Genomic DNA, 25,725 nt, shown 5'->3' with positions numbered 1-25,725 from the left:
GGCTTCACAGGTGAATTCTATCAAACATTTAGAGAATAGATAACACACATTCTTCTCAAACTCAAGAAATTGCAGAGGAAGGAACACACCCAAATTCATTCTACGAGGCCACCATCACCCTGATACCAAAAACAGACAAAGATACTACAAGAAAAGAAAATGACAGACCAATATCACTGATGAATATAGATGCAAAAATCCTCAACAAAATACTAGCAAAGAGAATCCAATAACACATTAAAAGGATCATGCACCATGATCAACTGGGATTTATCCCAGGGATGCAAGGATTCTTCAATATACGCAAATCAATCAATGTGATACACCATATTAGCAAATTGCAGAAGAGAAACCATAGGATCATCTGAATAGATGCAGAAAAAGCTTTCGACAAAATTCAACACCAATTTATGATAACAACCCTCCAGGAGGTAGGCATAGAGGGAACTTACCTCAACATAATACAGGCCATATATGACAAACCCACAGCCAACATCGTTCTCAACAGTGAAAAACTGAAACCATTTCCTCTAAGATCAGGAACAAGACAAGGTTGTCCACTCTCACCACTGTTATTCAACATAGTTTTGGAACTTTTAGCCACAGCAATCAGAGAAGAAAAAGAAATAAAAGGAATCCAAACTGGAAAAGAAGAAGTAAATCTGTCACTGTTTGCAGGTGACATGATATCATACATAGAGAATTCTAAAGATGCTACCAGAAAACTGCTAGAGCTAATCAATGAATTTGGTAAAGTAGCAGGTTACAAAATTAATGCACAGAAATCTCTTGCATTCCTACACACTAATGATGAAAAATCTGAAAGCGAAATTAAGGAAACACTCCCATTTACCACTGCAACAAAAAGAATAAAATACCTAGGAATAAGTCTTCCTAAGGAGACAAAAGACCAGTATGCAGAAAACTATAAGACACTGGTGAAAGAAATTAAAGATGATACAAATAGATGGAGAGATATACCATGTTGTTGGATTGCAAGAATTAATATTGCGAAAATGACTATACTACCCAAAGCAATCTACAGATTCAGTGCAATCCCTATCAAATTACCAATGGCGTTTTTTATGGAACTACAACAAAAAACCTTAAAATTTGTAATGGAGACACAAAAGACCCCAAATAGCCAAAGCGGTCTTGAGGGAAAAAAACGGAACTGGGGGAATCAGAGTCCCTGACTTCAGACTATACTAGAAAGCTACAGTAATCAAGACAATATGGTACTGGCACAAAAAAAGAAATAGATCAATGGAACAAGATAGAAAGCCCAGAGATAAACCCATGCACCTATGGTGAAGTAATCTATGACAAAGGAGGCAAGGATATACAATGGAGAAAAGACAGTCTCTTCAATAAGTGGTGCTGGGAAAACTGGACAACTATATGTAAAAGATTGAAATTAGTACACTCCCTAACACCATACACAAAAATAGACTCAAAATGAATTAGAGACCTAAATGTAAGACCGAACACTATAAAACTCTTACAGGAAAACATAGAAAGAACACTCTTTGACATAAATCACAGTAAGACCTTTTTTCATCCACCTCCTAGAGTAATGGAAATAAAAAATAAACAAATGGGGTCTAATGAAACTTTTTGCACAGCAAAGGAAACTACAAACAAGACGAAAAGACAACCCTCAGAATGGGAGACAATATTTGCAAACGAATCAACGGACAAAGGATTAATCTCCAAAATATATAAACAGCTCATACAGCTCAATATTAAAAAAACAAACAACCCAATCCAAAAATGGGCAGAAGACCTAAATAGACATTTCTCCAAAGAAGACATACAAATGGCCAAGAAGCACATGAAAAGCTGCTCAACATCACTAATTATTAGAGAAATGCAAATCAACACTACAATGAGGTATCACCTCACACCAGTCAGAATGGGCATCATCACAAAATCTAGAAACAACAAATGCTGGAGAGGGCGTGGAGAAAAGGGAACCCTCTTGCACTGTTGGTGGGAATGTAATTTAATACAGCCACTATGGAGAACAGTAAGGAGGTTCCTTAAAAAACTAAAAATAGAATTACCATATGACCCAGCAATCCCACTACTGGGCATATACCCAGAGAAAACCATAATTTAAAAAGACACATGCACCCCAATGTTCATCGCAGCACTATTTACAATAGCCAGGACATGGAAGCAACCTAAATGCCCACTGACAGACGAATGGATAAAGAAGGTGTGGTACATATATACAATGGAATATTACTCAGCCATAAGAAGGAATGAAATTGGGTCATTTGTAGAGACATGGATGGATCTAGAAACTGTCATACAGAGTGAAGTAAGTCAGACAGAGAAAAACAAATATCGTATATTAACGCATATATGTGGAACCTAGAAACATGCTACAGATGAACTGGTTTGCAGGGCAGAAATTGAGACACAGATGGAGACAACAAACGTATGGACACCAAGGGGGAAAAGTGGTGGTGGGGGGGGGGGGTGGGATGAATTGGGAGATTGGGATTGAGGTATATACATTAATATGTATAAAACGGATAACTAATAAGAACCTGCTGTATAAAAAAATAAATAAATTTAAAAAAATAAAATTGACAAGCTGATTCTAAAAGTTATAAGAAAAAGCAAAGTAAATATATTAGCCAAAACTATTTTGAAAGAAAAACAAGGTTGGAAGACTTTCTTAAGCCTGGATTTCAAGACTTATCTTAAAGCTGTAGTAATCAAGGAAGGCAGTATGGTATTGGTGAAAGATAGATACATACATCAATGGGACAGAATAGACTCTTACACATAACTCAACTGATTTTCAACACAGTACACAAAGGGAATTCAATGGAGAAAGTACAGACTTTTCAACAAATAACCATGGAACAGTTGGATATCCATAAAATTAACAGGAAATGGATCATAAACCCAATATAAAACCAAGAATTACATAACTTGTAGAGGAAAACAAAGGAAAAAATATTTGTAACCCTAGGCAAAGATTTCTTAACTACAACAAAACCATCATCAATAAATCCTGATAAATTAAACAGATCTTCACCATACATTCACACAAAACTCTGTACATGAAATATTTATGGCAGCATAGTTCACAATCACCAAAAACTAGCAAACCTAAATGTCTATCAACCAGTGAATGGATGAACAGTCGGTGATACATCCTGATTGAATACTACTCAGCAATAAAACCGACCTAACCACTGATCCACACAACAGTGCAGATGAATCTCAAATCCACTATGTTAAGTTAAAGAAGTCAGCCTCAAAAGACCATATACTGTGTGACTCCATAAATATGACATTCTGCAATAAGGTAAAAGTATGGGGAAAGAAAACAGATCAGTGTTTGCCAGGGACTGGGAGTGAGGTAGGAGGAACTACAAAGTGGCATAAAGGAATGTTTGTGGGTAATAGAACCGTCCTATATCTTAATTGTGGTGTTTGTCTCACAACTGTATTCATTTGTCAAAACTTATAAAACTGTTGTTAAAAACAAAACAACTGCCCCCAAAATAGAGTCACTTAAGCTAAGGCCCAAATCACCAAATTGAGACAATTTCCGTTTTGGTTTTCCCAGAAATGGAATTTTAAACCAATCAGGACTCATCTAATCAGCACAAGCTAAGTACTCTGCCTGATAGGCCCTTGCCACCCCCTAAAGGAAAGTGACCTTGCAGTAACCAATCTGCTTTTTTGTCTAGTGTGACTTTCTTGTTCCCACACCCTTCTGCCTACAAAACTCTTTCATTTTCTACAGTTCCTCAGAGCTCCTTTCCATCTGCTAAATCGGATAAAGTCAATAAGATCTCGAAAATTCACTCAGTTGAATTTTGTTTTTCTAACACTGTACACTATAAAGGGTACATTTTACTGCATGTAAGAGACTTGATTAGGAAAAATGAATCAGAATTTTAAAAAAAAACTTCACAATCGAAGTGAAAATAATTATGAAAATTTTTTGTTAATTTGGTATGTTTTGTGTTTTGACTTTCCAAAAAGCTTTACTTAATTACTTTGCAATAAAAATTAGATTAAAATATTATGCCATTAGAATACACACAAAATTCTAATAATACAAATGGACTAGGAAAAATTTCAGTGTTTTTTGGCTTCAATTTCTTTTTTTTAAATAATTTTAAAGGAAGCCTGTTTTGGTTAGATTTCTGAGGCTTCAAAGAAATTCATTTCTATTAATACGTTGTTTTATAACAGGAACTCCTGGGGTAAACTAATCCTTAAGTATTCAAATTGCTAATTCGGGGATAAAACTGTATTTGTAGAACTGTTAATGTTAAAATTTACATGTAAAATAGGCTCAAAAATGGGATATCCTGTTTTGGAATGCAGAGTTAAAAGATACCAGATTCTACATTTTCTAGCACATCTAATCCTCAAAACAGTGACTTTTATCACTGGCTCAAACACCTGTGTAGCTTATTAAAATGCAGATCTCTGGCCTCCACCCATTATTTATATAATCAGAATCTTGGGGATGGATTCCAAGAATCTGTCTGTTAATAAACTCTTAAAGAAATTCTTAAGCACATTACCACTGGAGAACTCTTGACCAGATCAAAGTACTACTGCCTAGATAGGGGGGTCTTTCAATATCCTTCAATATGGTTGAGAAGAGAAGGAATTTTTTTGCTGAAAGCAATTATGCTCTTTTCAAATTTAAATCCACTCAGAAAAACAGGTTGTATTAGGCTAGTAGCTCTGAGTATAAATATACCTATCTTATAAGGAGATACACACACATACACATTTTTCAAATGACACGTTTCCTTTTTATAAACGTGAAATGTTTGTTAAAAGGTAAATTATATACATTTTTAGACGTTTACAACCCTCCAGTTTCTCTGTCACAGAAGTGAGATCTTTGTGCGCCTTCAATTTCAAATCTCTTAACCTAGGCTTTATGTCTTCATGGGGAATACAGTGAGAGAAGACCTGAAAGTAATTGAGTTTCAGCCTCTTTTTCTCACCTAAATACATTACATTCGTCTAGCCAAAGAATCTTGATCTTAAGCATGAAATGGTTTAGACATTATTTTAATGATAAGAGATATACATTCCAAGTTGTAATAAAACTTGTGCAGTATCTTGAAACATTTTTAAAAATAGCTGTAAATTATTTAATCACTCCTGAGTATTTTTTTCTTGCAAAATGTGTAGTAAGGAAAAACTTGAAATTCACCTAAATACAAATTTTACCTAATTTCCCCTGAAAATAGCTACATTTTGAATATTTTGTGAGTTCATTACCAAGAGAACTCCAGAGATGTTAAAATAATGGTGATTTTGCCTTCTTTTCATTGCTCCATGAAATACAATTCCCAGAAATAATCAATCTTGACCATGCATATACCACAACTAATCATTTTAGTGGAAACTGTGCTCAAAAAAAAAGCACAGGTTACTCCTGTGAACCACGTTTACTAACAAAGGAGACAGTAATACACTTTTTTAAAATGTTATTATATTTACTTTTTTTATAATGAAAAACACAAAAGTAAAGAAAAAGTAATTAAAAGCTAAACAATGTTCACTACCTATTTAAGGATAAAAATCAGAGACAAAATTTGATTTTGAGAACCACTGTAAATACTAGAAAATATTATGTATTTTGAAAATAGCACTGATTTGGGATATCCTGATATCCTTGCCACATAATCATTGAAAGTCACTTTAACTTCTTTGAGTCTCATTCTTTACAATGGGTACTAAAAGTCCGGGCAACTTAGCATGAACAAAGACAGCAGCACCAAATTGTACTAGTAATCACTGTATTTGTCACTTCCACAAATTCATAGCTAAATAACAAAAATGAAAAACCCACAGACTTTCTAATGACATTCTTGTAGTATTAACACATTTTCTATTGTATAATAAAACATAGCAACATTTGGAAGATCTGTATAATTCAATGAACTAATATTTTCCAAATGAGCAAATGCATGATGTTACAAAAGCATGCATGAGTGAAAGATCCATTCAATTGCAAGACAGACCAATGGATTTTAGTATAACAAAGTGTTCTCTGATGTGGTTTCAGATTCTATACCATAACAAACCTTTAGGAAATTACCCTTCTGAGATCTGGTATGGTATCAAAGATGAATTTCTGCAATTATCTGGAAAAGGTTATTAAAATTTATTCATACTCTTTTTGAAATGTACTGTTTCCTTTTCCTTCTACTAGTCAGACACTAATGAAATTCATAGAAATATAAAACAATGCCACTTGTCTCACTAATATTTTTGTTTCAAAAGTTATTTTTTCATAAAAAGTTATTAGTATTAACACTTAATGGGCATGTTGCTTACATTCATATTATTTATTAAATAATTATTTAAAAATGTCTCAGTTTTCATATCTAATACAATAAATATCATTATATCTAATAAATATCATTAGATATAACCCATAAAAGCCAATATAAACCAAGCTATCAGGGCTTCCCTTGTGGCACAGTGGTTAAGAATCCCACCTGCCAATACAGGGGACACGGGTTCGATCCCTGGTCTGGGAAGATCCCACATGTTGCGGAGCAACTAAGCCCGCGAGCCACAACTACTGAAGCCCGCCCGCCTAGAGCCCGTGCTCTGCAACAAGAGAAGCCACCGCAATGAGAAGCCTGCTCACCACAACTAGAGAAAGCCCGCGCGCAGCAACGAAGACCCAACGCAGCCAAAAATAAACAAATAATTAATTTTTAAAAAACAAGCTATCTGAGCTCCTCAGTAAATTTTTTTTTTTTTTTTTTTTTTTTATGGTATGCGGGCCTCTCACTGTTGTGGCCTCTCCTGCTGCGGATCGCAGGCTCAGCGGCCATGGCTCACGGGCCTAGCCGCTCCGCGGCATGTGGGATCTTCCCGGACCGGGGCACGAACCCATGGTCCCCTGCATCGGCAGGCGGACTCTCAACCACTGTACCACCAGTGAAGCCCCTCAGTAATTTTTAACAGTATAAAGAGGTCCTGAGAACAAAAGCTCTGAGAAGTACTGATCTGGACAATAAATACCAATGGGAAAAGAACTGATCTGATATTTTCAGTAACTTCTATAAGTAAAAGACTCATTTTACTCTGCCACAACTTTTCTGGTACTGCCTTCATTTCCTGGTTATATTATTACACTTTAACCTTTATCACAGTTCAGCTCCACTTGTAATATTCTGACAGGTGACAGCTAGGTGCTTTTGTAAACAGTGAGCTGTGATACTCCATTCTTGGTATACAAATAATAGAAACTCACATTAACAGAGTTCTATAAAGTGACATTTCCTACAGTGGCTCCAAGTAACCTGTGCTAACACAGAAAGATCCAGAATCCATACTAAGGAATTATATCATATGCTACTTAGGAAATGTTTTTAAGGAAACAATGTCCCCAAATTCCAAGAACTTTGAGTAGAAGTTCAGTTCACTTCCCTGTGTCCCTAAATGATGTATTTGAAAATACGTGGAGAGATTTTACCTCTTCTTATTGCCGTAGATTTGATTAGAATAATTCTTAAAAGATTACAAAATATTCACCTTTGACCAAGAGTAGTTTAGAAAAAAAAAAGAGAAAATGGAAACTACTGCTCAAAACTATTACTTGGAGCAGGTAATTTAAAATCAAAGCTTGCTGTATCAATCAATATTAATGTCAAAAAGTAGGCTTTATGTACAGATGCACTAGTGATGATAGTAATGAAAACTCTTCACTTTTACCTTTACGTATTAAAGACCAAAGTTCTGGGCAAGAATAAGGTCAGGGTTTACAGTCACTGTATACTATAATATGATGCGGAGTGGCCTGTGACTAAAACTCCACTCTAGGACATTTTAATACTCCTGGAATGTGGTGACGTGACTCTCATATCACTGATTAACCATCAGAGCCTCAAACTATTCTAAGAAATTCTGGAGTTGAAGAGCTAAACCAAAGAGGCCAAACTGGCACTCACTGTCTTTCTCTCATATATAGTTTATTGTCACACACTGGTATACATGGAAGGACTGATCATATTGTAGTATATAACAATGTTTACTTTTGTTTGATAAAAGATGAAAAAAAATTAGTGATCAATACACTTTTTTTAAGGCTAGAAATCTAACCGCTAAACCAAAATTCTGTCTTGTTTTCTCTTTGTTAAATGTATACTCAAAACAGATCTTTTTGACAAGGAACATTGATTAATGTTTATGAATCACCAAGATTATGTAACAAGAGGAAAGAAAAAATAAGAGCAAATGAATGAACAAATGACAACTTATGTAGAACCCAAAGACAATACATATAGAGACAGTTTGAGAGTACCTGCATTGTCCATCAAAGAGAACAGGGGATTCTTGCTCATTTTCCCTCCATTCCCTGGTGCCTTCCTCATAGGGTTTCCTGTAAACATTGTTTACAGCACTCTACTACCTTTTCTAGATCTGTCTTTCCTATCTTCATCTTATTATTCCTCTGCAGGCTTAACTTGTGCCCTTTGGGTCTCTGTCTCCTTTTACTTACAACTAGCACTTCTTGCGACCTGCCAACAGAGTTACCTGTGGGCCCACCTCTCGTAACAGACTGTAAATTCCTTGGTGTCACAGTCATTTTGGTATCTTCTGTAATACATAGCACAGTGTCTTGTACATTGAAGATGCTATTTAAAATAATTGCAGGGCTTCCCTGGTGGCACAGTGGTTAAGAATCCACCTGCCAAGGCAGGGGACATGGGTTCAAGCCCTGGTCCGGAAAGATCCCACATGTCGTGGAGCAACTAAGCCCATGTGCCACAACTACTGAACCTGCACTCTAGAGAGCCCACGAACCACAATTAATGAGCCCGCATGCCGCAACTACTGAAGCCCGCATGCCTGGAGCCCGTGCTCCACAAGAGAAGCCACCGCAATGAGAAGCCCGCACACCCCAATGAAGAGTAGTCCCTGCTCCCGCAACTAGAGAAAGCCCACATGCAGCAACAAAGACCCCAACACAGCCAATAATAAAAACAAATAAATAAATAAATTTATTTAAAAAAATAATTGCAAACTGAACCAAATTTTTTATCTGTTATCCCTAGCAATCCCATTTCTTTGTCAGAAAATAGCTATGTTTGGGATAATATCCTCCATCACTACCCTGGACTCTTCCTAGAGACAATTTTGTTCCTAACAAAACATGTAGATTACACTAAATTATCTTTCAAATACAGGGCAGGTTTCTTGGTTCTTGTAGGTTAAGTAAGGAAAATCTGGTTATACAAAATAAAGTTTTTTAACAGATACGTTTTCATTCTACAAGTGAAAATTTTGTGTTCGTTAATTTAAGGTATAGAAATGGTTCAAGTCACAGTGGATGACTTTGAGTCAAACCTTAGGGATCTGACATTAAAATGAAAGCCAGGAATGAGAGATTATGAAAAAACAAACAAAAAAACCTCTGCATTCTAATTTTGAATCTGCTGTTTACTAGCTGTGCCTACGGTAAGTCGCCTAATTTTTCTAAGGCCACTTTTTCATCTGCTGCTCCTACCTCCATAGGGTTCTTACTAGAAGTCAATATATATAACAAAGCTTTGAAGACATGCAAAGTTCAGTACAAATATCTTAATTATCTACTTGCTTAAGACACTATCAGAAAAATGGAAAAACGTATAGTACTAGGGTTAAAGTGAAATCTAGCTTTACGTGATCTTAGGCCAGCTCTAAGTATTTGAGATCTTTTCCTTTCCTTTTACCATGATTCCTCAAACAGTATCAAGTTCCTGATAATTCTCTGAAGAATTCCAGCAATAAATTCTCCCAAGTCTCACCAACAGAATATAATTTCTACTTTTAAGGGATTTCTTAGCTTTCTGGCTTCTACCTTTTACAATTAACATCCAAATCAGAAAGAATACATCATTTCAGTGCCCAAACAGTAAAAGTAAAATTGGGGGCTTCCCTGGTGGCGCAGTGGTTGAGAGTCTGCCTGCCGATGCAGGGGACACGGGTTCGTGCCCCGGTCTGGGAAGATCCCACATGCCGCGGAGCGGCTGGGCCCGTGAGCCATGGCCGCTGAGCCTGTGCGTCTGGAGCCTGTGCTCCGCAACGGGAGAGGCCACAACAGTGAGAGGCCCGCGTACCGCAAAAAAACAAACAAACAAAAAAGTAAAATTGGATTTCTAAAATACCAGTAAAGGAGAAGGTTCTATAATAACAAAGCTATTTCTGCATCCCAGAGTACTAAAAGTACTTTACTTATCTAAGACGTAGTCTCTGCAATGCCACTCCCAGTTCCTATTCATGAAAGTCATGCTGTCTGAAAGGAAAAAGGCACTCAACTGCAGGGGTTTCCCCAGCTATTTACAGTACACCTTTCCCAGGTTGATGGGGGATGAAGGCAGGAAGGGAAAGGAAAAGAAAGAGTCAAACTACAGTTGAGTCTTTACTATCTTTTAATTCTGCTTGGATTCTGGCAGATAGCATACACTGTTAAACTATCTTCATCCCAATCACCTCTGCCATCACAAACTTACTTGAATTTCCAAATAAACTGCATATAGGTACACACACATCTAGAGAGAGGACCTGACTGACAATGAAGGTTTAATCATTAAATATCCTTTTCTCCTATTTTATTTTAGAACAATTTTTCTTCCTAATTTATTACATTCTTTGCAACAGTAAGTAATCAATTTTTCACTGGTCTGGAAACGTGATATTTAATAATGTATTTATTTCAATGAAATTGATTGGGATGTTGCCTAGACCTGGTGTAAAATTTAATTCAACACTTAAAAATTCCAACCCTTTGTGCTTCCCTGGTGGTGCAGTGGTTGAGAGTCCGCCTGCCGATGCAGGGGACACGGGTTCGTGCCCCGGTCCGGGAAGATCCCACATGCCGCGGAGCGGCTGGGCTCGTGCGCCATGGCCGCTGAGCCTGCGCTCTGCAACAGGAGAGGCCACAACAGTGAGAGGCCCGCGTACCGCAAAATAAAAAATAAAAAATAAATTCCAACCCTTTTTGCCAAGCCAATAAAATTTGTAAAATGTAATGAACACAACTGGTATAAACTTCACCTTCTATTTCCACCCAGTCTAATACCCTAAGTTAATAATAAAAATGATGGGGTTTGGGAGGTAAGATTAGAAAGAGCCTAAAAATCTATAAACCAGATAAACAATCCAACTGCTATGTTTATTTTAAATGGTAAAAATAAAAGAATGTATAGAAAGCCAGTCTTTATTTACCACAATAATATATATATGCTATATACAGGTATATACAATATATAAAATACATGGTGCCAGCAAAAGAAAGAAAAAAAGAAAAATAGAAAGAAAGAAAAATAGAAAAACAGGAAGGAAGGAAGGGAATAAAAGCCAGTTGTCAGGCAATAAACCGATAAATTAAGCATCCAATTTTTACCAGTTTTTTTTTTTAAGATTTTTTTTGATGTGGACCATTTTTTTTTTTTAACACTAAAGAGGCTATTAAGTATGTAGTATTATCTATAAGTACAAAGACTTTCCCAATCACGTCACTTAGAGATCATTTTATCCACTGCTCTGTTTGGCTGCCAGTCTCTTGTCTCTCTCCTCAGCAATGGTAAGGCAGATACCCTTTCCACAAGGAACAGAGATCCATGGTTTGTTGCCTTTGCCAATAACGAAAATGTTGGAGAGCCGGGTGGCAAAGCTATTGCCATTGGCATCTTTCACATAAACTACATCAAAAGAACCAGGATGTCTCTCCTGGTGAGTGATCATACCAATTCTTCCCAGGTTAGCACCTCCAGCCACAATTCACAGGTTACCAGTGTCAAATTTGAAGAAATCAGTAATCTTGCCAGTCTCCAAATCAATTTGAATGGTGTCATTCACCTTGATGAGGGGATCAGAGTAGCGGATGGAGCGAGCATCATGGGTTGATGTGGACCATTTTTAAAGTCTTCATTGAATTTGTTACAATATTGCTTCCATTTTATGTTTTGGTTTTTTGGCCGAGAGGCATGTGGGATCCTAGCTCCCAGACCAGGGATCCAACCTGCACCCCCTGCATTGGAAGGCCAAGTCTTAACCACTGGACGGCCAGGGAAGTCCCCAATTTTTACCAGTTTTTAAGGAATTCAACTTTGTTCGTTAATCTGTAGCCATTTCACTATATAAAATATCACCAAGTCAACAGCCTTCTCTGGCTATGAAATATAATATTTATAAAATATAAAGCTTTTGCATTTCCATCCCAATTAATTTCGTTAAGCACCAATGTTTATTAGCACTGAGACAATTTTTCTATTAGAAGAGTCTACAATAAACAACGCATTTAATTTTCAGATGTCCTGACACAAATATTTTCTTCAAATTTAAAAAAGGAAAAATTCTTTCTCTAATAATTTATTTAAAAATCCATTTATTTTTCCTTTTCACTTGAATCTGTTTATCTTTCCCATGCATGCAATATAGCTTTAGGCCCATAATGGCTCAGGGACCCCTCAAAGGTGTATTTTAATAACAGAAGCTGTGCTTCTAGAATGCAAAGAGCTGATAAATGTGCTCAGTTTTACAATACATCAAAAGGGAGGCAAGTCAAAATGTTCAAAACATGTGGATTGTAGAATTAGCCACCTAAACAATGGGTCTTCACTCAGACGCTATAAACTCAGATTATATGGAGGAATAAGGGCTCAATTTGGACTGGTCACGGCATATTGTAAACATTATTTTTCAGGTATCTCACAGTGAAGTAAGTAGTATGCTCAGTTCCTAAGCACTGAAAGCAAGTACACCTTGGATACTTATGAATAGAATCTATCTATCTAAAATGTGATTATAACTCGTTCAAGGAGATTCACGTTACAGTGTTTGAGCAATGAACAAATACAAGTAATGAATGCCAACTCATGGACAAATAAAATAATTCAGTACCAAGGAATGAGTGCAAGGTACTATCATGATTTAACCATTAGCTGGTGGATATACCTGGTGCTTTCTGTGCATTAATTTGCTTTCTTTGAAAAGTGAGGGCAGTGGTACTCTTTATTAGGCAGAATTTTAAGAGTACAATACTTCTTCCCTTTAAAAAAAAGGGAGTTAACATATTTTGGCAAGTATGTAGAGAAATTTGAACCCTTGTGCACCACTGATAGGATTATAAAATAGTGTGATCACTATAGAAAAAAGTATGGAGAAGCCTCATGAAAACAGAACTACCATATGATCCACCAATCCCTCTTCTGCGTATACATGCAAGGAACTGAAAACAGAGTCTCGAAGAGATATCTGCCCAACATTGTTCATAGCAGTATTCAAAATAGCCAAGAGGTGGGAGCCACCTAGAGGTCCATCAGTGGATGAGTGGATAAACAAAATGTGATACATACACACACACACACACACACACACACACACACACAATTATTATTCAGGTTTAAAATGGAAGGAAATTCTGTCACATGCTGCAGCACAATGATCCTTGAAGACATCATGCTAAGTGAAATGAAAGTAAAAAAAAAGACATACACTGTATGATTGCATTTATATAAGGTATTTAAAGTAGTCAAATTCAAAACAACAGAAAGTAGAATGGTGTTTACCAAGAACTAAGGAAAGAAGAAGAGGGGAGTTGTTGTTAAATGGGTTATACAGCTTCAAACTTGCAAGATGAAAAAGCTCTGGAGATCTACTGCACATGTGATTATACATAACACTACCAAACTGTACACTTTTAAATGGCTGAGATGGCAAATTTTATGTTATGTGTTTTTCACCACCACAACAAAAATAAATAGATAGATAGATAGATAGACAACTTAAAAAAAGAACACAGTTGGTCTATAAAAGATTATCTTTAAGGATTTAGTTTGGCTAATTAAAAAAAGAAAAGCTTTTAGTAAAGATGGAGCAAACATCTGGTTAGAGAGGTAAGCAATAGGGTAGCATGACCTGTTGAGCAACACCTCACTTTCTCCCCAATAGTACTACGTTTTGTTTTCTCCCACAGTTTAGAAGACCACCCCCATCCATTCCCCCAGCACACTACAGTAAACATACAAAAGCAAAACTTCTGGGGGGACAAAGTTCCACTTACCTGCCTGCTGCTGCTGGAGACCCAACTCTTCCCCACAAGTGCACTTGAAACATTCATGTGAAATAAGCCTTTTTAAAAACACTATTTTATTCATCTGAGCCAAGGGAGTAGAGATGAGATAGGGGAGAATTTATTTATTTAATGCAATGACGTGTGAAGAGATAAGGGTTGTACCAGGGCAGTCAGTGGAGATAAAAATTAAGAGGCAACACGTTTTAAAATTGTCAAGTAAGAAGTGCAATACCTGGGGACTTCCCTGGTGGCGCAGTGGTTAAGACTCTGCCTGCCAATGCAGGAGACATGGGTTCAATCCCTGGTCCAGGAAGATCCCATGTGCTGCAGAGCAACTAAGCCCATGCTCCACAACTACTGAGCCTGCGCTCTAGAGCCCGTAGGCCACAACTACTGAGCACACGGATCACAACTACTGAAGCCCGCGTGCCTAGAGTCCATGCTCTGCGACAAGAAAAGTCACTGCAATGAGAAGCCCGCACACCGCAACTGAGAGTAGCCCCCGCTTGCCGCAACTAGATAAAGCCCGTGCGCAGCAATGAAGACCCAACGCAGCCAAAAATAAATAAATAAATTAAAAAAGAAGTGAATACCTGGATGTGAGGACCAGGGGGAGTGACTTTGTTTAATGAAAAGCAAACATTGTTTTAGGCATATAGCACCCACAAGTCATGAAACTGGCCAGACATCCCTAGAGCAATGTGGTTCCAAGGTATGGTACACCAGTTCTTCTCTTCACTTGAAATATGTTTCGGATGAAATCTACTTTCAATCAACATTCTTCCTTTGGCATTTAAGGTCTTCTCTCCATTCAGGGCAGCTCCATTTTGGTCTGTAGCATTCAGTGGACTCCTGGGTAACCTTTTGTTTTATTCAAAAACTCTACAGCTGCAAAGTTTGAAAACCACTGAACCAAATACGTATGACATTTCAGTGGCTTGACCCTGTGGGTATCCACCTATTTTGTATGCAACACGGTTCCTCAACCACGACACTACGGCCAGGTCAGGCGGCTATAGCTTCGTTGTAAGGGCTGTCCTGGGCGCTGTGGGATGTTTAGCCTACACCTGGGCCTCTACCTCCTAGATGCCAGTAGCATCCCTCCCAAATTCTCTAGTCATGACAATCAAAAAGTCTCCAGACACTGCCAAATATCCCCTGGGAGGCAAAATCCTCCCCTCCCAGACTCTAATCTGTTTGTGGTCTGTTGCTATTTTATACTAGCTTCTCCTTTCTCTTCTAATGGTTATGTTAAACATGAGCTAACACTATATTATTGGTGATTTCTTTTTAATGGGTAGGAAGAGAAAACAAACAGGCTAGAGACTCTAACAGATATGTGGGTATTTGCCTACTACATTTCAAAATTGACAGGAGAAAAAGGTTGCTTGGTTACCTGAAACACAAGGCATATGAAGTTTCTATGCCTTAGGCATTTCAGGACCTACAAGTAAAATTTGTCTAGATACAGGCATTTCAAAAAAAAAAAAAAAAAAAGCAGGACTATATATACTACTCAGCAGTAGGAAACTTCCATAAACAAGACAGGTGACTTATAAAAATTAATATAGTATTAGGCTCAGGTGAAGAGGGAAAAAGGACTTTTTGAATGAATAATAAAACACAGAAATCACTGTGGGAAAGTGGAAAAACAGAGCTTTGCAATAAGACAATTTGCATCTGAATCTTAACTCCATTTGCTTTACTTTCTTATCTTGGTAAGACATTTAATCCCTCTGAGCCCAGAATAAAAAAAAAGAAAGAAAGAAAACAGCCCATTTCATTTCCTTACATTGCTTGAGGAAGGGGACAGTCTTTTAACCATCTGTATTTCTAGTACCCAGAAAATAATATAAATGTCTATAAATGAGTTTTAAGTGAAAAATATCAAGATTCCTTTCTTCTTTTAAGAGTTATACAAATCACTTTATATTTTTAAGATTTCTTGCTTTTCCAATAATTTTCAGCTCCACACCTAAAATTATTTACAGTGTTCATGAATGGTTTGTGATTGACCAGGAATGGTAATGAATGGTTTTAATTTATCTTTGGGTTTTTTTTTTCCCCTCAAAAGTCAAAAACAAGACACTTGACAGAAACTAACACACCATTGTAGAGCAATTATACTCCAATAAAGATGTTAAAAAAAAAAAAAAAAAACAAGGCACTTGAAAAATGAGGGGTTTTTGGGGTTTTTTTTTGGCCTCGCTGCGTGACTTGCAGGGATCTTAGTTCCCCAACCAGGGACCGAACCCCACCCTTCACAGTGAAAGCGCTGAAAGTGCAGAGTCCTAACCACTGGACCACCAGGTAATTCCCCTTGAAAAATGAGGTTTTATACAAAAAGATTTAGACTCGTCCTGAACCACAATTCAACATCTAGCAGTAATCTTAATAATGATTATACCATTCAGGGGTCAAGGGAGATGTCTGTCATAGCACCACAACAGCCCTCCACCAGGGAGTAGCGATTTCTCGCCTTCAAATAAAAAAACACGAGCCAAAATGATGGGGAAATCCTGGTACAACTACGCTGACCTCTGATTAAGTGACAGTGGAAAATAAGGATGGCAGCTCATCTTAGCACTTTTACAGAGATGAGAAGCTGTAAAAAACTAAGCATTATGTTTATGAGCCTTTCATTTTATTTCTATAAAGACCTACAGCTTTGCATACTCAATGACATTTAAATTATCTGATCATATAAAAGGGTAGTATCATACCATATCTCATTGTTCACACATCACTAATACGTGACATGCATTTTATCCCCTTCCCCTCACAGCCATCATCCCATCCCTCTCTAGCAAAAACAGTTTTCAACTCTTCTCTCTTTCAGCTAAAGTTAGGACGTCTATTCTTTTCTTAAAAGTCTCTGGGAATGGTCCATGGTTGTTTTCAGTTATTGGAAGAAATTGTCATAAAGAACATGCTTATAAAAATCCTGTAGCACATCACCTTACTGAAGGAAAAAGAGAAACATGAAAATATTTTCTGCCACTTACAAACACCGTACAATTTTTGCTTCCCATGGTTGAATGAAGAAGTTTGAAGAGTTTAGATGTCAACCTCTGTTTCTTGGATCTAACTGTTTGGTATCAGATCCCATGGACAATGGAAATTTGCTAGATGTGGGTGGTTTTTGGTGATTCACACGCCAAACAAATGGGAGAAAAGGCATTAATTTTCCCAATATTCAGAATATTATCTCATTCCAAAAGAAATGTCACTTATAACCAGTACTTCCTCCTCCATTTTATGTTCTGCTGAACTTTTCTTTATGTACATCATTTGGTTACATAATTTGTAGCATGAGACAGACAAATGAAACAATGCTCAGCGTTTTTACCAAAAGTAACATTCAGGGTGCTGGAAAATGAATCTTTACACAAAAGACACATCTAGTGTCAAAGTAAACTTCTTATACAAATCCTAACAAAGGACAAATTTAATTTATAAGTGATTAGCTTGAACAAAACATTTAAAATTTCAAAACAAGCTACGCTACTTTAAGCACTGTTCATCAATGGATTTAAAAACCTTATAGCATTGGTCAAGTTTTGATATGCAGAGACAGCAAAGTGTACATAGGTGATTTATGCTTTCTATAACACTCAATCTTGGTTTGGAGTTTGAAAGCTAGGCTTTCTAAAATGCCTAATGTAATCTAAAATTCTAACGTAGCCTGAAATTCATGATATTCTAGGCCAGGCAAGTTGACCTCCTAAATCACGTGTTCAGACTTGTTTTAACTAGCAGTTTCTTAGTCTCTCATAAGCTATCATTTTTGTATTAGTTTGGGCTTCTTTATTACTAGAGATCTTCCTTTAGGCTTTAATGTCTTGTTACCTGTACTTTGGTATTTGTATAATATATTTCCTTCATTTTGCATTCAGTGGGAGCTATTCTATGGCTAACCTCATCTGCTTCAGGGTGATATAGAACAGCAGCTCCTGAGGTCCTCTTCTAGCTCTCATTTCGAAGACCTCTGAGTCACATACTACCGGCTATTGGCAACATCACCATGAGCTTCCCTGACTCCAAGGACTTCAATGACTCCAAGATAGGACAGAGTTGCTGACCTTTGGGTCCATGTGTCCACATTCAACCATTCTTAGGTTGTTGTGTTATAAGTTTTCTGGAACTAAACATAAGATTTGTTACTGTTTCCTTTTGTTTTTAACAGAGTCTTTCTATCTGAATAAAATATCTGTTCTTCTAGGAATTATAGTATACAAGTTCTTCTGGAACCATAAAAATATTAAGGCCATAAGTAATACACAAAAAGAATAAAAATTCAAGAGCTGTCTAAAATAACTAAGTTCAGAAATTCTATGGCATGGGACTTCCCTGGCGGTCCAGTGGTTAAGACTTTGCCTTCCAATGTGGGGGGTGTGGGTTTGATCCCTGGTTGGGGAGCTAAGATCCCACATGCTTTGGGGCCAAAAAACCAAAACATAAAGCAGAAGCAATATTGTAACAAATTCAATAAAAACTTTTTTAAAAAAAGAAATTCTCTAGCAAATCACAGCATCTGGAAAATGTATAATAATTGATATGATCTTTTATATACTGGCACATTCAATGAAGATAAACATAAAGGAGGCAGCACAAATTAAAGATAAGAGATTAAATTGCAGATAATGGATAAGGCACAAATGTTTTTAAATTATTTCCTTTGTTATATCATGAATCTACTAAAACTCTACAGTTACATAAATACTTACTACCTATAAAAATTCTTTTAGGAACTAGCACTACCAAGAGAAAAGTGGAGACTGGTGACGAAATCTCAAAATACCTTTATAAAAAGAAAGACCTGTTGAAAATATTCAAAAAACTACAAATCTTGTATTAGGCCTATTAACTAAAACTACACAGTTTATAGTGAATCAGCATCTAATTTCTGTGGTAGGAAACAGAGTCAATCCATTCATGGAAATCCAGCACTGAACAGTACAAACAGTTGCCAAATTTCCCTACTGCTAATTTGGGCCAATGAGCATAAAACTTTAAAATTTTCTTTATAAGTGTTTTCTTTGGGGAGGAAATGCTAGAGAATACAAAGAAAAGACTGGAAGACAGGAGACAGAAACTTGTATAGCTATTTAAAAGGGGGTCAGCTGTACCTGTAATAAATACTAAAAATTTGCTCTGAAAAAGCAATACAGAAATAAAAAGCTGAAGTTAGTCTATCTTTACTTGAGGTTTTTAACCTTTCAGCATTAAAAAGAAGCATCTTGGGCTTCCCTGGTGGCGCAGTGGTTGAGAGTCCGCCTGCCGATGCAGGGGACACAGGTTCGTGCCCCAGTCCGGGAAGATCCCACGTGCCGCGGAGTGGCTGGGCCCATGAGCCATGGCTGCTAGGCCTGCGCACCCGGAGCCTGTGCTCCGCAACGGGAGAGGCCACAACAGTGAGAGGCCCGCATACCGCAAAAAAAAAAAAAAAAAAAGAAGCATCTTAAGCAAACTAAAATGCCCAAACATTCAAAGCTATTAAAATTCTCAAATAAACAAATTACCCCATAGCTTGAGTTAAAGATCCACAAAAAAGCTGACATAATTTTTCAATAGAAATAAACAGCAAAGGTTGTATCATATTTATTTATTATTATTATTATTATTTTGTGTGTGTGTGGTACACGGGCCTCTCACTGCCCTGGCCTCTCCCGTTGTGGAACACAGGCTCCAGACGCGCAGGCTCAGCGGCCATGGCTCACGGGCCCAGCAGCTCCACGGCATGTGGGATCTTCCCGGACCGGGGCACGAACCCGCGTCCCCTGCATCGGCAGGCGGACTCTCAACCACTGCGCCACCAGGGAAGCCCCATATTTATTATTTAGACTGACTTCCAAACTTTAATTAAAATTTCCTCCCAAAAAGGGAGAGGGAATACATTTAAGGAAGTTGCTACTACTGAATAGCTAAAAGTAAAATAAAGCAACAATGAACAAATGTATTCTAAATAGTTACTATATAGACTACCAAATTAAAACTCATAATTGTAAAAATAATATTGTACATATTAATGCTAATTTTTATATGTAAAATAATCAGTTTTCTCTTTTAGGCAGCAATTACCCTCCAATATGGCCCTTACTCAGCTGAGCCAAAGAATGTAAGGGAGCTGCACCAGGATGTACATAAAGCTGATAAAACAGAATGCCAAAATTACAGAGGAAGGGTAAAGGACAGAGAGGTGAGAAACAAAGTCCAGTGTCTCTTCATGTAGACCCAAAACTTCAAAGGAATGAAATTATAAATTATCAATCTAGTGATTTATTTATGATACTCAATCTAAGGCATTTCAGTAATCTTCATGGGCCAAATTAAAAGGTCAGACCCTTTTTAAGACCCCCTTTGGTAAAAAATATTATTTAATTTAGTAAATTAAATAGTAAACATTATTATCTCATCAGTGGGAGATAGAATTTTGCAAAACAAACTTTCCCTTCTCTGTCTTAAGCCTAGTCTCATTTTATGAACAAGATGCTATAAAAATGGTGCATTATTTATTTAGGGGAGAATGGGGAGAAGGGAATGGTGAATCCACCCTTTCAATCTATTTGCCTTCACAAGCTAGGATTCAGCATGTAAGATGAAATTCTATTCTGCAGGGAATGGAAATTTTTTCTCTATTCACCTTAATATTTTCTGGACACGATTTTTAAAATCAGGGAATGAAGTCATATACTATGATACTGATAGTACTGGTGAGGTAATTAAGAAACTTAACTTACCATTTTTTAGGCTTTGATAAGGGTTTGTACTTGCTGTATTTTACACGCCACTCAAGAACTTCTTTACAACGCTGACATACTCCATCATGAAGTTTTGCATTAATTTTCTTAAAAAGAAACAGAAAAACAAATTGAGAATTTCACTTGTGAGCCAGCATTACAAACCCCAAAAGGTACATGAGAAATTTAAGGTTTTTTTAATTTTAATTTTATTTATTTATTTTTATAAATTTATTTACTTTTTGGCCGCGTTGGATCTTTGTTGCTACGCGACCTTTCTCTAGTTGCAGTAAGTGGGGGCTACTCCTTGTTGTGGTGCACGGGCTTCTCATTGCGGTGGCTACTCTCGTTGCAGAGCACGGACTTTAGGCGTGTGGGCTTCAGCAGCTGTGGCACGTGGGCTCAGTAGTTGCAGCTTGCGGGCTCTAGAGCACAGCCTCAGTAGTTGTGGAGTGCGGGCTTAGCTGCTTCATGGCATGTGGGATCTTCCCAGACCAAGGCTCAAACCCATGTACCCTGCATTGGCAGGCGGATTCTTAACCACTGTGCCACTAGGGAAGGCCTAAGTGTTTTTTTAAATAGCAACCTAACTTCAACCTGGGTTAACATTTTATGGTATACTATGTATTTCGATGTACATTATCAATTTGGCTCTTTACAAAGGCAAAGATCCTTAACTGGCTGTAGCTCAGAATCATCTAGGGAGCTTTTTAATTTCCTGGAAGGAGTATTTTAAGCACATTCCCATTGATTCTGATGCATATTTATTTTACAACTCAAACTGTATAGTTAAGATATATGCATTTTACTGTATGTACATTATATCTCAAAAACAGGTAGTAATAAAAAAGAAAGTCTAATTCATATTTTAAGACTACTGTTTTGACAATTCAAATCTTACCACTGAGAAATGAGAAATTAAACTGAGAAATTAGACAGTCCTGAATTGTCAGTCTGCAGGGGACAGCAGAGACTAAGAAACTTGAGAAAGGAGAGCCAGGGAGAAGCAGCTGGAAGCAAGAAGGTATTTAATTATTCAATTTAAACCTTTTGTATTCTCATGTAAAGATGTCTTAGAAAAGTTACCTTGCTAACCTGGTTTCTTCAAAACAGAAAATAAATATGTGCATGTGACTGTGGTAGAAAAGGGGCTTTATGAAGAAAATAAACATTTTTATTATAATATTAGTCTCAAAATGTGTTGCGAAATGAGGAAGGAAAATTTTTAAATGTGTCATGTGTTCTCACAACAGCTTTATATTTTATAACACATCTATTTGACTCAGGACCTAGACTATATATTTTCACTAAGTACTCTGGGAATTCTCTAACTTACTTTGGTTGTGGAAGCCTGGTCTTTGCCTATTGTTGGAATAATGAAGAAAGGACATTTTAAGTTCGCTTCCTTTGTTTCCTTTTTTAATTTCTCAAAAGGAGAAAAAAAAAGCATCCCAAAAGATGCAGATTCTTTGGAAGGTTATTTGATACTGAGTTAAAATCACAATATTTAGAAATCATCTGAAAGAAAACAAAACTTCTAAACAGCATTTGATATTCTTTAAAGTTCTAAACAAGAAGGTAAGATAATGACAAAACGTTTATTCAAAGAGATATTTCAAGGGTATTTTCAAAAACCATAAATTAAGCTGTGAATACATTATGAGTGAATTTAACGCTGTGGTGAAAAACATATTCTATTACTTATGAATTGTGTGTGGGGATTCTTTTCTTCCTGACCTAGAAGGAGAGTCCCTGGGAAGATAAATTCTGCATGCCACTATATTCCCTCTTTTCTGTGGTCCACTGACTGTTGCCAGAAAGAAGGAAGTCTGTGCCTAACACCAGACTCCTCTTCTTATCAACCTTGGCACTTAGTTATTGCATACAGGGCTTGCTAAGAAATATCCAGAACTAAGGTTCACATTTCATCTTTGATTCTCACTGCCCTCTGTTGCCTAGAATATCTTACCGAAAGCATTGCTTATATCTTCCTAACTCTAACAACAATAGAAACAAACTAATGACTTGATCTATGATTATAATGTGAATGTGATATAAACTTTCAAATTAGAATGTTCTTAGAATGCACACCATTTTGTTACCTGCAATTTTATTATATACAACACACGCTACTTGTTAACTAGGAAGGATTATTTGGTTTCTTGCTTGTTTCTGTTCCAATTTCCGACCATTTCATCTTGATTTACAAAGCTGTGCATAGTTTGGAAACTGGTTTCTTTAGGGTGGATCGAGAGTAGAACAAAACAGGTCTTTGTGGGAACTTGTCCTGTATGTGATGTGTGAAGCAGTATAAATGGAGACGTTGTACAGCATCCACATGACCAGCAGGCACTACTACAAAATTAAACTTTGATTTTCATGCGTTAAGAAATGAATGAGAAAAGAAATGAATGAATGAGAATGAACAGTACTTTCACTTAAAAATAATTGCAGAAAGAAAACAGTGTACCTTGCTTTACTGTCTTTTGGCAAACTAGAAAAAGTGAATTCCAGACAACTGAGCAAAGAAAGCCAAATCCTAGTTCTAGGAATCACTCTGCCTGGAGCAAAGGAGATGGCAATCTTACCTTACACCTATGTTTACAACTAACCCTGTTTTGGCAGTTAATTTTGGCATGTCCCTCATGGTAGAAGATAATAGGTTATTTAAGGTTAAGATTTAAGCATGTTCAAATATAAAATCAAAACTTAGTTTTATAAGTACAAAAGCCTTTAAAGATCATTTAGTTTAACAAGCTACTATCCAGATATCTAAAGGAAAAAAATCATCAGTGGAAGATTCCACTGGACTTAAGAATCTTAGCTAAAAAAAGAAAACCGGGGCTTCCCTGGTGGCGCAGTGGTTGAGAGTCCGCCTGCCGATGCAGGGGACACGGGTTCGTGCCCCGGTCCGGGAGGATCCCGCGTGCCGCGGAGCGGCTGGGCCCGTGAGCCATGGCCGCTGGGCCTGCACGTCCGGAGCCTGTGCTCCACAACGGGAGGGGCCACAACAGTGAGAGGCCCGCGTACCACAAAAAAAAAAAGAAAACCTTCTTTATCAATGAATACTTCTTTTAAAAATTAGAATAGACTTAAGATGTATCAGAAGACACTCCTACTTCACACACATAGTCTTAAAAACTGTCTAAGCCATTATTAATTCATACAACACATTTTATAGTAAGTGCTGTTATCCCTGTTAAACGTTGTTATCCCACAATGCATCAGTGGTAAAATAACACAGCAATCCCCAAAAGAAAACTGGGTGAGGACTACAACCCCAAGAAGGCAGCAAGAGCAAATTGTAAATATAACATCTGTATCAATATGCTGATGCTGAAAAATATTTTATAAAATATAAAGTATCATTTAACAGAAGGAAGGCACTACTATGTTGGGGGGCAAGAATCTGAATAACATTCAAGAGCAACTAATATAATCTTTCGTTAGGATTTTCTGCACATCAAAATTCTTTCAGAAATGCTAAAGGTAAAACAATGGCATATTTTACTTCCCTTCATTAATGGAAAAAAAAAATCAAATTCTCAAGAAAAATGCCAATTCTAATGGCAGCTTAATTTCCATGGAATGGAATGGAATGGCCTTGTTCTCTCCCCTGCCTTACCAAAATAAGGTATTTGCTGCCAATATAGCTACAACAGTGTTATTTCAGAAAATAGGAATTTTATATTTTAACTATATTTAAAAGTATATATTTTAAAATTTTCTAGTAACACTCCTTTATTCTAAATTTGGTTAGAGGATAAAGGATCTCTGAATTTAGGAGTAAGATATTATATGACTAATAATAATAATGTGAAAATCTGTATTTTAGGTTGTGACTTTCAAATCATAAACCGTATTATTTTAAATCCTTTTAATATGGCTAGAACATTGTTGGGCATAAAGTATCTTATAAAATAAATACAACCAAAAATAGATGAGGGAGTCAGATTGAGGGAATAATGAGAGTTGGTAGCGAAAATTACAAAGCAGTCAGGAGTACAGCTGGGAAGTGCACTTGCTAGAAATCAGCCACAAGTGAGATGTGAGTTTTCTAGCAGTCAAAAAAACATGAGCTCTGCTCACCTACCTGATTCAATGTTTGTAACATGCCAAAAATCCAGTTTCTCAGAAGCAGCACAACTATTCTTGTCATTGAAATCCAAAGTTTCATTTTCCCAAAAAGGACACCATATAATACAGTAAACAATGCTCTCAAAAACATCCTTACAGGGCTTTCCTGGTGGCGCAGTGGTTGAGAGTCTGCCTGCCAATGCAGGGGACGCGGGTTCGTGCCCCGGTCCGGGAAGATCCCACATGCCGCGGAGCTGCTGGGCCCGTGAGCCATGGCCGCTGAGCCTGCGCGTCTGGAGCCTGTGCTCCGCAACGGGAGAGGCCACAGCAGTGAGAGGCCCGTGTACCGCAAAAAAAAAAAAAAAAAAAAAAAAAATCCTTATAATTCAAAGTATTTCACAGAGCTGTTTTCTACCCTAGTTCTCAAAGTAGGCCGGTGTTATAGCACGCCAAACACAATGTAGTAAAAAAGTTATTTTCGGGTGTGCAAAGTAGATACAGAGGCCTGATATTCATAAGATCTATAGAAATGCACTGCAAATCATAAGGCCATCTTCAATAAATACTTTCTCCCAAATGAGTTCTAAAAACATTCACCTCTATTACGAAAAATTCAAACATGCAGAAAAAAGTTAAAACAATAATACTAACGCATAGCCATATACACTATCTAGAGACAACTGTTAACATTTTATGTGTGTGTACACTTAAAATAAGTTGCAAACATCGAGACAATTCACCTGTCAATCATACATATCCTGGAAATAGACTTTCTCCTACTTAACCACAATACCATTACCACACCTCAGAAAAATGAAAAATAATTCT

General features: G+C 37.0%; 1 protein-coding gene across 1 annotated transcript in view; it reads right to left on the bottom strand.

The window, feature by feature from the left end:
- LOC307189131 (uncharacterized protein C9orf85 homolog) overlaps positions 1-25,725 on the bottom strand; it is a 63,421-nt gene that overhangs the window by 11,710 nt on the left and 25,986 nt on the right. Inside the window, exon 2 of the mRNA XM_079926937.1 lies at positions 20,821-20,927. Coding sequence (XP_079783063.1) covers positions 20,821-20,927 — 107 coding nt within the window. The remainder of the gene's footprint in view (positions 1-20,820; positions 20,928-25,725) is intronic.

The sequence above is a fragment of the Stenella coeruleoalba genome, assembly GCF_951394435.1.
Source record: "Stenella coeruleoalba genome assembly, chromosome: 7".
In the NCBI taxonomy this organism is placed as follows: Eukaryota; Metazoa; Chordata; class Mammalia; order Artiodactyla; family Delphinidae; genus Stenella; species Stenella coeruleoalba.
Note: the sequence above shows the minus strand (reverse complement) of the source record. Positions and strands in the feature narration are given on the sequence as shown.